The sequence below is a fragment of the Nesoenas mayeri genome, assembly GCF_963082525.1.
Source record: "Nesoenas mayeri genome assembly, chromosome: 18".
NCBI lineage: Eukaryota > Metazoa > Chordata > Aves > Columbiformes > Columbidae > Nesoenas > Nesoenas mayeri.
The window spans coordinates 5742361-5754999 of NC_137566.1; the positions used below are offsets into that span (position 1 = coordinate 5742361).

The following is a 12639-nucleotide window of genomic DNA, read 5'->3' on the forward strand; positions in this document are numbered from 1 at the left end:
CTCTCTCCTGCTGGAGTCACTCGGCAATTAGCACTAATGTACTTTGCTTTTGTTTATTGAAATGCATTTTGCTCTGCATTGCAAGTGAACAATATTAAATGCTTTCTAATGACATTTCAATAAGCAAAGGTAGTTGTTGCAGCTTCTGAAAGACAGACTTTAAAAATGCACGTAGTCAAGTGTGCATTAGCCAAAACACCCCAGGGAAAGTGCTGCTCTTCTCTGCACAGCAGACAAGCCCCTGAGATCTCCACAGGTCCCGCGGTTGTACCCATGGAGCCTGCAGTCCCTCCATCCGTGCACACAGGCTGGGGCAGCACCCAGAGCCAGCCCTCACAACGACAGTTCCCCAACCGCACAGAGCAGAACACCACGGTCCAGCAGCACAACTTGTATCTGTAGTTAAAAGAATAACTAAATAAAGAGCAACCAGCCTAGGCTCTGGCACTGGCCTCCTCCTATTGCTCCCCGAGTGTCTTCCAGCTGAGGGCTCACAGACACTGTGCCTCAGTTTCCCCAACACCAGCCAAAGGTGATTCCCCTCTGAGGAAGAACAGCTCCAAGACAAGATCTGCAAACCGCTTTGTCAATGACAGTTGAGGACCAAAGCCCAGCGAGCCAAGCACTAGTCACAGGGCTACCCTATTTCCCCAAAAATAAGACAGGGTCTTATATTAATCTTTGCGCCAAAAGATGCTTGCTTTTTTACCTGGACACCATTTAAATTGATTTATGAACTGTAACTAGGGCTTGTTTTTGAAGGAGGGCTTGTATTTCAAGCACCCTCAAAAACCCTGAAAAATCATACTAGGGCTTATTTTTGGGGAAACAGGGTATGTATGGATGAGCCATCCTCTCTAGGTGACACCACACAGGACAGACACCCTGCTGAAGGACAGGGAGAGGCAAAAAGGAGAGAGAAAAGCCACAAACCTTTCTTTTCATAGTCGGGCTTCTCCTCCCCACCCCGACCCAGGCTCTCCAGCGTCCGCGTCACCTGGCTGCCAAATTCATCCTCCCTGGTGCTGGGCTCTGCCCGCCGTGGCGTCTCCTCCTCCTCCTCGTCCTCGTAGTCATCCAGGATGGGGGTCTCGCGGATGGGCACCCCGATGACCGAGTTGTGCGCCTGGAGGCGCGAGTTGCGGAAGCTCTCACGGGCCTGGGGGCCCAGCAGCACCGAGGGGATGTAGTGGATCTCATGGGTGGCCTCGGTGCTGGCGCTCTTCTGCGGGATGCGGCGGCGCTTGTGCCAGCGCCGCTGGGCGTACAGGGCCACCGTGAAGACCAGGAGGAGCAGCAGCAGTGCGATCAGCCCACCCTGCAGAGGAGAGCAAAGGGAACAAACAGGTCAGGAGATGCACAGGGATGGGTCAGGAGATGCACAGTGCACAAGGATGTCAAGTGGGACTGGACTCTTGAGTCATGCCCAACAACAGGATGAGGGGCAACAGGCACAGATTGAAGCACTGGAGGTTCCATCTGAACATGAGAAGAAACTTCTTTACTTTGATGGTGCCAGAGCCTGGAACAGGCTGTCCAGAGAGGTTGTGGAGTCTCCTTCTCTAGAGACATTCAAACCCACCTGGACACCTTCCTGTGCGATCAGCTCTGGGTGAACCTGTGTTAGCAGGTGAGCTGGACTAGATGATGCCCAGAGATCCCTTCAGCCCCAACCAGTCTGTGATTCTGTGTAAGCACCACTCTCCAGGGTGCGGTTACCCCCGCTCTGTCATTCCTGGTTGTGGTATGCCTGTGGTTTCAACAAGATTTCAGCTGCAGCCCTGGGGGCACAGCACAACATATTCCACACCAAGACCTTCTCTGCAAAGCTCCCCTCTTCCCTCACCTCCAAAGTTTCTTCAAGGCAGCTCTCAACTACATTACCATCCAAATTTAAAAAAGCCTTTACCAAAAAACAAACAGCTTAAATATCTGTATGTCCATAGAAGTGGCCTCTCCTCCCGAGGGAGCCAGCCCTGCCTCTGGCTGCTCTGGAGGTTAATTCAGCCCCGGACCAGCAGGAGCTGTGCCAGCTGCCAGCCTCTTCATCTGCGCAGCACCAGAGCAAATTTATCCCATGGCAGATAAGTAAAGAAGGGCATGTAAACCAGCAGCAGCGTGAGCAATCGGGGTTTTGCAGCACGATGTGGAACAGCCAGGGCAGGCGTTTCTTTGGCACAGGGGATGCCACAGCCTAGAGCGTTACGGAGCATGCAAAAACAAAGCGGAGACATGCAAATATTTCACCTGCATTTGATACGAAGCACTGTGCTGTACCCAGAGAACAGCTCTGACTCCTAAACAGGACCAGTTGTAAAGAGGTGGCATGGAAAATTGCAGCTCATGGAACAAGCTGGCTGGGGAGAGGCCTCAGGAGCAGAGACACAACACGGGACCACCCCAGCACCATGACCTGCTACAAGAGGAGCCCAGCCCATCAGGACCTTCCCATCTCTCCCCGAAAACTGGCACTAGTAGGAGAAGGGCTCAGGGATTCAGGAAAACATTGCTCAGCTTGACTTCTCCAATTTAGGTGATAAGGGCCATCAGGAAAGGTGGTTTAGCATTCAGGAGATGCTCGGGGATGTCTGTGTGGGAGAAGGATGAAGCCAGCTGAGCCGGCCAGGTTCATACCCTGCAGTACCGGAGCACCTAAAGGACCAGTGGGATGAGGACCCTACCTGCCCTTCCATGCTCAGAAGCAAGAAACAGCATGGACACCTCAACCTGGAAGAGCAGAAACATCTTTCCTCAGGTTTACACAGCACTTGATGCACAGAGACCCCAGAGCATCACAGAAGTCCCCCGGCGTGAGCCACCTGTGCCCCCCAGTACCAAATTGGGACCATTTCCTTAGAAGTCCAGTTTGCTGGAGAGAAATGACAGTACACCCAACCCCTCAAAACAGAGGTCTGGTGACAAGGACATAACAGGGCCATGAACTTCAACACGATGAACCACACTGCAAAATCAAGTCCAGCTTGAATGCTGGCAACCTTCTAGCAAAGCCAGGGCTCTCCCATTACAGGAGGGTTTCAGAACAACATGGACCTGGCTCCTGGGAAAAGCCTTCTTCAGGGCATCACCACCCAGCTCCTGAGTTGCCCAGATGGACATCATTCAGAACTGGGTGCTCTCTGTGACTGCAAAGGGTCCCTGGGCAGAGCGGGGCTGCTCATGCCCACTCCAAACTCACAGGCACACAGGCACTTGCCCTCCCTGGAAAAGCACAACTGGAGACAAGCCAGAAGAAAACTTGGAAAAGGCCAGGGTGACCAAGAAAACCCTGCACAAGGAGCAGCTTTGCTGGCTGGACCCAGGGAAGGGGTCTGGGTATCTGCAGCAGCGCCGAGGCCACGTCCCTGCCTGGCTGAGCTCACCTCGCATCTGCTCCTGGGAAATGGCTTGGAGCGCATAAACCTGTCAGCGTGCTAAATTAAAGATCTCTGTGCTTGCGAGAAATTATAAAAAGGCATAAAGGCACATGTTATTCACATGTTGCTCCCCACTCAGTTCAAGGCTGGGCTCAAGCAAGTCAAGGGCTCCCAGCCTAGCTGGGGCTCCTGCATCCCTTGGGGACAAGCCAGAGGTCTCTGCTCCACCAGCCGCTGAAACAACAGCCCCTTCTCTGCCTGAACAGTTGGGGGTACCCATGCCAGTCCCTCGGGTGAGCTCACAGTCAGTGGCTCAGCTCCGACCTGCCCCCTTCGTCCCGACCCCGTGCCAGCAGCTGCTGGTTTGACTACAATCCGCACACTGGGAGAGCTTCCTGGGGAAAAGTAAAAAGTGTTGAACTTCGGAGGCATTCAAGCTAGTCTCATTTTAATGTATTTTTCATGTTAAATTATCCAACTGCGGGAGCAGGAGAGAGAAAGGGGAAGGAAGGGATAATATGAGAAATGTTTTATTTGACAATGTGTCATTCGGAAACTGATTATTTCTGTCTCCGAGCTTTTTAATATTCCCAAACAATGGCCGAGCCGCACAGGGATTTGGTATTCTAAGGCTGGATTTATAATACTCTGTTCTGCAGTGATAAGAACACGGGCCTTTAATCCTCTGAGCTGTGAACATGCATATTCTCCCACGTAATGTCCTTCCTGCCGTGCTCCCACGTGCCCCACGCTGGTCGAGCAGCAGCCGTGGGGCACCAGAGGGTCGCTGAGACCCACGGGAGGAGGAGGAAGAGGAGGGAGAAGAAGGCTGGTGGGGTAATCCATGCATGTGCAGAACTGCAGGGCTCGTGGCACAGGTGCAAACTGCAGCAGGACAGCAGCAAGAACTTATTTGGAGCATGAAGGAAAACCAATGGAAGAAGCCACCTCGAAGCTCAAGAGATTGGATGCTCATGTAAATGATGAAGGCTGCTGACCTGGAGGGCAATCACTGTTTGGGCATCTGTCCGAGATGCTGAACAATTTCTGAGCAGCAAGAAGATGCAAGTGCTGCTTCTGACACAAGCCAACATCCCTTTCTACCAAAGTGGTGGAAGATGAGGGAGTCCTGCTGCTCCTCTGGGTCTGGACAAACTGTCTTGCAACAGGCTCTGGCCCTTCCCAACGCTGCCCGGGCTCCTCAGTCAGCGATGGTCCCCGGAGCAGGATGCTGACCTGAACACCAGTACAAAGTTTTGCCTTGGGGGGAAAAATATCCCTATTTCTTTTCTAACTTTGAAGCCACTACTGCTCCCACACAACATCCAAATCCAATTATCTTCCATCATTGTGCCGACAACCAGCCTCATCACAAACAACCTGTTGCTGGGCGAAACGGGGCTCTCACACCCCAGGACCATCACTCCAAGGACAGTCCTTGGGAAGAGCCAGGCTTAGCCTAGCACAAACCTCGCACAAAAAACACATTGCACCCCACAGCTTCAGAGAGCCAGGGTGAGCTGCACCCTGATGCCAGAGCATCACGTTGCCCAGCGGGCGAGCCACGGTAAGCAAACAGGTATCAGCAATAACCACACAATCCTCAGAGCTCTTCACACTGTGTACTTTTTCCTTTCTCTCCTTTTTGGCCGTGAAGGTAATTAAACACTAGAACAATTTACCAAGGGTTGTAATGGATTATCCATCACTGTCAATTTTTTTTTTTAAATCAAGCCTGGATGCTTTTAGAAAAGTTATGCTTTATTTCAAACAAGAAATAAAGAAAGCCTCAGGGAATTCTTGCAACCTGCGCAGAACTGGAGGGCAGAGCAGATAACCCCACAGTCCCTCCTGGTCCCCCAATTTTGTCCTCCCCACGCTTCTCCATGAGGCACAGCATTCAACTCTAGAGCAGCTTTTTCAAATATTTGACCCCATCCCAGGTCAGCCCAGACACAGAAAGCACCACCAGACCGTGCACACAAACTGGCAGGTAAAGGCACATCCACCTACCACAGACCAAAGGGGGAGATGCCACCAGCAAGGATCAAGCCCCAGACTCCGTAGCTCGGCACAAAAACCTCTCCCGGCTCATCCCTGCCATTGCCAAGGGCTGTAATAAAGCAGTGCTCAATGAGCAGGTGTAGCAAACATTTGCATTAGGTTTTAGCCATGCTGTAATTTGAGCTAAAAGATTTCTAATTAATTTAACTAAAAGTGATGGCGAATGGCAGCACAGACACCCTATAAATGTCGCTTCACCAGGAGGCAGCTTGTTCCCAGATGCAGATCCCTCCAGGCCATGTTCCGGGGTGAACCACAAACAGAAGTGGGATCATCTGATTTAGCCATTATATTAATAACAGTGTCTGTTAATTGGCAATCAAACCTCTTGGTCAAACTCAGAGAAGACACCCGATAGGGCCCAGGCTGGCGGGGGGCAGCCCCACCTCTGTCCATCCCGTCCCTTTGCCAGGTCAAACTCTTTACCAGGACCCTCTGCCCACACACCAAACAAGTGACACTCAGGACAACTTTGGAAGCAAAATACCACATTTAACACGTTGGTTTGCATGGCATCTGCTTCTTCCCTTTCCACATCAAACCTCCCCACTTGTCTCTCCCTAGGACTCCTTTGCCTTATTCTCTTTCTTGGCTGTACCTCTCAATTTAAATATTTCTTCTGCAAATCTTAATTAACATGCTGTTTGTACCTTCTTTCAGATCATTAACGATGAAAAATAAGGCTGATCTCTGCAGACACCTCTGTAGAGTCTTCCCTCTCCTGCACGACGCCGTTTATCACAACCTGCTCTGCACCCTGCTGCCTCCTCACCTCTCAGGGCACAGGACATACCCGCAGATGGCACAGGATCCCTCCGGCTTTAAACAGACAGCAGGTCAGGGGAAAATACGTTGTAAAGGTGTTATATAGTGTGTTCTTCCCTAGAGCGGGGATAACATCAGCCTCCGGCTGTCGCCCCCATCACGGGGATGTGTTTGTACACTGTCCCATCGCAATCAATAAAAAGGGAGAAGAAGTCCCAGAAATCCCAACATCCCTTCAGCTGCATGATGAGAGAAGATAGGCAGAAGAAAGAGGCCCCAGATCACCCCATCCACTAATGCACATCACACACAAGGGCAGGGACATGTTACTGGAGCATCCCAAAGGTATGCAAGGACACAAGGACAGGAGAGAAAGAGGGTTTTGGGGGCCAGGTTTTGCAAGAAGTAGCTTTATCTCCTGCAAGAGGAAAGCAGGGTTCATGGATAGAAATGGAACAGCAGCATGTGGAGTTTGGGAAGGTGCTGGATCCTGTCTCAGGAGATGCTCACACAGGCAGGGACCTGACCCAGCCTGCTCGGTCCTCACACAGCCTCTGCCAGCAGAACGGATGTGGCAATGTCAACCAGGGATGGAAAGATGCTCCCGCTCTTCCTGCACGGATGGCATGAGAAATTTGGAGCTTGACTTGCAGCCAGGATCATTCAAGAGGTAACACCATGGCAAAACGCACGATGCTCCTGGGAGAGCTGGGACATCTCTGGAGATCACCTGTTCAAAACATGGCACAGTGCTGGCAAGTCTTGGGGATGGGGCAGATTCCAACTGTGCTGCCCAAGCGTGGGACACGTTGCCCATCCCTGTCCGTCAATCACAGCCACCCTCTGGCAGCAGGTACCCCCACGGGTCAGTGAACAAGCCCATGGACAGGGGAGCATCAGGCAGGGAAACTGAGGCAGAGGATGAGACCAAGGACAGACAGCAAGCCCCCATGAAGACTAGTGAGGAAGAGCTGAACACCAAGATAAAGAAAAAATAAAAACACTGCAGAGAGATCTGGTCCTGATCTCAAAACCACTCAACCCCACCTCTCCATAAGACAGTAATGACACAAGGCAAATCTACTAAAAAATACAACATTTTCTCCCTACACGCTTCAAATCCCTGTTCAAGCATCTCTTCACCAAGGTGCTTAACCACACGCTTAACTTTAAATATGTGTTTAATTCCCATTACAGTCCATGAGACTGTAGCACACGCCTCAGCGCTTTGCTGAGCAGGGATGGCTGCTTAAATTGTGGCCTGAAGAGAAACGTATTATGTCTTGTTATTCCCTTTTTCCATAGTTCTTAGAACATCACCGAGCTCCGGCGATGATGGGACACCGTCTTCTGTTGTTGTCATCACAACCGTGTCACCCAACCCTGCCCAGAGCTGGCAGCACCTACAAACCACCCTCCCTGAACGGGTTTATACTGATGAAAAAGAGAGGAGGATCTGGCCCAGGGGTTCCAAAGGAAGAGTTCCTGCAGGATTGCTCCATTAGTTTCAGGCAAACCCATCATACGTGGCTGTTCTGCTTGCTATGCCGTACATACACACACTGGGCATAAATTTAATAGCATATACAGTCCTGCGATGTATAACGCATGCACATGAGACAAGAGTTACAGTTGCTGTGGGAACCATAACTTTAAAATCTCTGACTCTTCCACGTTAAAAAAAAATAACTAGTCAGACAAAAAGTCACATTTCCATATAATTTTATATTTTTTTAAGTCACGCTGAATTTTGTTTTGCCGTTTCGGCCAAGAACAGAAACAAAAAGGAGGAGAGAACCTGCCAATCAGCATTTCTGTGCCATTCAGACATGCAATGTGATGTTCCAGTAAATGTTTATTTGAATGGTCTCCCAGACACGGGCTGTATGCAAGCACCAAAATACACAACCCTCAATCACACCGAACACGCCTGCACATCCCGAGCTGCACATCTTGCTGGGATAACAATTCAAAATGACTTCTAATCCATTTTTATGATGTTAAAAAAAAGGCATTTATTTGCAGTGAACTGAAAGAGGAGGGCTGGAGGTGATTTTATTAAGCACCTGATTGCTAGCTCATTTTAAAGCCAGGGCGCAGATTGCATAAATTGTGATTTTAATGCGCACTAAACGGTTCACCTAAATCGGCTGACCCGCTAGCCCGGAGCTCACCCTCAGAGAGGGAAGATTTTAAAATGCATAAGGTCTTGTGTGTTCGCGCTTATGTTTCCCTAATGCGGGCAGACTGGCTGAGCGCAAAGCTGAGACAAAAACAAAAAGCGTTTTGTTTTCTGAAGGAGTTGCAGTTACCGAGCCCCATCCCTCCTCCCCGCCGAGCTGCTAGAGACACCTCCACGTGCTCCTACCGCTCGGCTCATTTTCACCCAATACCCCAAATTGCATTTTAGCTGTATTCCAAAGGAGAGGAAAAAATCCATTTAAGAACGATCAGCCTTCCCCTTTTAAATAAAAGAAGTCCCCACATCCCCAGCAAGACTCTCCCAGTGCACAAAGAGGTCTCAGAAGGGCTGCCACGGGATGCAGGTTGAGAGCGCCCAGGGTTGTGCCAACACACAAAGCACCTTCCAATTAAACACAGGGCTAAAGGAAAGTCCCTCAAAACCAGCAAATGCAGAACAACCACCTATAAAAAGTCCTCTGCACCATCCTCAGAGCAGAGCCCAAGTCAGGTGAGGAGCATCCGAACACCAGAGGAGATGCCCCGCGGTCACATCCCAGCAGAGAGAAGGAGGGAAAATGGGACTCCATCCAATATCAGAGACTGCAAGAGCCTGAATCAGCTTCACCCCTCCTGGTTCAGCGACAGAGGGGAACACCTCACGGGGTTTTTCCAGATCTTCTTGCCCTGAGCTGCAGACCAAGCTCTGCCCGTGCAGGTGCCCCATCCAACACCAGAGCATCTGGCGCATCACACTTCGCTGTGCTGCCCAAGCCACACCACTCTGTGTTTTTCTGAAAGCACTTTAATCACATTCACGCTTTACCCACTGCCCAGAGAAGGTCACAAACACCTCCACAGCTTCTGCCCAAGCTGGTGCCTTCTCCTCCAGGAAAAATGCAGAATATTCACTTTAGCATCGGATGGAGAAGCCAACCTGCTGACCAGCTGGATCCAACAGACAGAGCAGCACAGTGTTAAGCCCAGAAAAAGGTGTGTAGAGGTGGCACAATGAAAGAAGGATGCGGTTAAACTTGATAATTAAAAAAAAGGGATAAAACTCAGAGAAGCTGCACATCTTTTAGGAGCCTTTGCATGAAGGCTGGGCTGATTTCAGTCCCCTTGACTGACCAACCCACCAATTTCAGCGTTGCCATCACTCAGAGCCTCCACAAAACACAGTGGAGATCTTGCTTTTGCTCCTGCCCCGTGAATACCTGCTTTGTTTGGACAGAGAGTGCACAAGAGCATCTCCCAGCACATGTGTATACACAGCTTATCTCTGCGGTACCGCAGCATCAGCCGGGGCCATCAGGAGCCACCGTAGATTCAAGTGGCAATTACCACGGGGTCCCTCGAAATCAGCATCACTGCAGGACACCTGAACTACCCAGCTGCTTCTCCCCACTTCCAAACAAAGGCTTAAATGCTAAAGCAAGGGCTCAAATTACTAAGATTATTACGATACTACCAGCAGAGCATTTGCTAGCGAGTGATGAAATATAATTAAAAGTAAAGAACACTTGTCAGATAAATGAGTAACATGTACTGCTGTTGCAAAAGTACCTTTCTTGTTTTTTTAATAAGTGTGTTTATCCGCTTCCTCACCAATTTACAAAAAATGCAGTTAATTCTCAGTGGATCTCACAACCATTAGTGCGAATTAATGCTGTTCCCACTGTATATTCTGCATATATTAAAAAAAAATTAATCTAATAAGAGAGGCACATCTCCGGATGAGGGAACACGAACACAATTCACATTGTGCCTCCAGCTTCCAAGAGCTGGTGAGTGACACTGTACAACATCCTTTCTGCTCAATTAACCACCCAGTTCTGGGAGCTGCCAGATCTTGGACAGTTGTCCAGAAAAGGTGGCAAAGCATAGAGAAAAATTCACTGCGGCATTAAGTAATGGGAACTTCTTGGAGTAACCCGACATCTAAGCCTCATTGATGGGTCAGGTCTCTCCACTGGTGTGTGCTGCTGCTCTACACAGGCTGGAGCAAAGACAAGTGAGAGACTGAAAAATGGGGTTAGAGCTTATTTATGGGCATCTCAAAGCAATTCATGGAGCAAGGAGCTGATGGGAAGGTGCTGTTGTGCATGCAGGAATGGAGGGAAAGGGTTCTTTGGGTTGGTGGGGTTTTCCAAAGGTCTATTACAAAAAAAAAACACCAAACCTGCCTCACCATATTTAAAGTGCAAATATTTCAGCATAATTAACATCTTTTTGAAAAGCAGCAACACAAACCACTGATTTCCAGAGGGAGAGGGAGGGTATTCAAACACAATAACGGGGAGAAAAGCTCCATGCACGTGTCTATACGGCATTGGCATCTTTGCAACGCTGGTGGTGTAACTCCCACCAAGGAGCCCCCCTGCACCAAAGAGCCTCTACTGGTACCTGTGGCATTGCACACCAGGAAAAGGAAAAAGGTTTAACAATTTCCACACATGCAATATGTAATAGGCATCGACCCCCCAGTGCATCACAGAGCAGGCAAATCCAAGACTTTGATTTAAAGAAAAGATCAAAACGCTTAGCAGGTCCACAAACCCCCTCCTCTCCCCAATCACCACAGCTATTCCCAGCAGCTTAATAAGAGTCCAGTTAAGTACAGCACTTAACCATACACTTAACTCCCATTACATTCACCAGAACTTTGCACATACATAAAATCTATCAACTGTTTCAGAGCTTTTTTGTCTTCTTGCTGAAGAACACAGAGTTCCTGTTACCCAGCCCTCGGTGTGATGCCTCCAAACAAACTCGGGGCTCAGTGCAGCAGAAAAGCAAATCTACGGGACAGTTTTCCTGCCGTACAGCTCCCACATTCATCACTTACACACCCGTAGGTCCACAGCAACCTGTGTTCTGTGGCATGACAGACCACGTCAAGCCATCTCGCTGAAACCGTGCTCCTCGTTTGCCCAGCCCTCTTGCTGTATTGATTGAAAGCCGAGAATATCAAAAGATGGAAACGCACTGGCTCTGTTTTCTCACTTGTTCTCAAGTGGCTTTGAAGAGCAGGAGGGCAGTGATCTCCTTGTTGGGGAGGCAGAGCCGCAAATGGGGAACACGGAGCATCCCGCAGCCAGGCTGGGAGGGGAAAAGCCAAGTTTGCATCTGCCAAGGGGTCCTCTGCACCCCCAGGGTGCAGCCGGAGCAGGTCCAGATCTGGAGAGCTCTGCGCATCCAAGGGACGGTCCCAAAGCACTTGCAGCTCAAGGCATCTGTGATTCAAATACCTGTTTTTTCCTGTATGGATACAGGACGTCAAAGATGATGGGAATGGAGCAAAGGAGGAAGAAACCGGGGCTCTTACTTGCATCTCTCCCATGTAGAATATTACAGGAGGCTCTGGACAGGTACAAAGATGCTGACGCTTCCAAAAGGATGTTTACCTGTGCATTTTGAGGAAGGACTAGAGATTTGGGACAGTCCAGTCCTCCTCAACAGCTTTGATTTAGAGAGACTGGCTATTTCTGAGTCCCCGACCAAGATAACCGCACCCTGGCGAGAGCAGGACACGCATGAGGTGACCTGAAGGGACCTGGCCAGGGCTGGGCTCAGAGCTGCATCCCTGCTACCCAAACGGACCTTCGCAGAGCCAGGAGCTTTCACTTGTGCTCTCACAAAGTGAGAAGCCATCCCTGCACCCAGCTCTAATTACAGCCGTGTTCTTACAAGGAGACAGACCTTTAATTAAGAGAAGCCGGCACCAGAGCAGGAATAGGCTGGTGGGCAGCAGCAATGCCTCAGAGGGTCAGGAGGGTTTGGAGGGGCTGGTGGGCTCGTTCAGCGCCACACAGAGCTGGATTTGCTTTCCCTGCATCCTTGCAAGCAGGATCGATGCATCCCCTGCAGTACACGTCACTAGTTGCCACCCCTTCCACCTCTGCTATGGCTTCGGGGATGCTCAGCCTCTCCCAAAAGCAAGCGCACCCAAGACAGACATCTCCTCCCGTACAGCCAGCTCAGCAGCCTGCCTGATGCTGCACCAAAGCCTGGGTCAGCAGCAGCAAGGATATAACATGGTTTTGTTCCAGGCACACATCTTGCAACAGCCCTGAGCATCCTGCACACAGACCAGGCATCCTCACCCAGCCCTGGGGATCCTCATCTCCTGACTCCATCCCACAGCTGCACCCCACAGAAAGCAACAAGCACCACAGCAACGTCACCTGTGCACCACCAACACGACCGGCCAAGCTTGCCAGCACATACCGCTCCACACACTTCATGGGACTGA

The 12639-nt window shown here is 50.3% G+C and overlaps 1 protein-coding gene across 1 annotated transcript in view; it reads right to left on the reverse strand.

Moving 5' to 3' along the window:
• Positions 1-12639, reverse strand: part of ASTN2 (astrotactin 2) — a gene marked incomplete at its 5' end in the record, with an annotated part of 313041 nt that overhangs the window by 233007 nt on the left and 67395 nt on the right. The window contains one exon of the mRNA XM_080356001.1: positions 934-1318. Within this exon, the coding sequence (XP_080212127.1) occupies positions 934-1318 (385 nt within the window). The remainder of the gene's footprint in view (positions 1-933; positions 1319-12639) is intronic.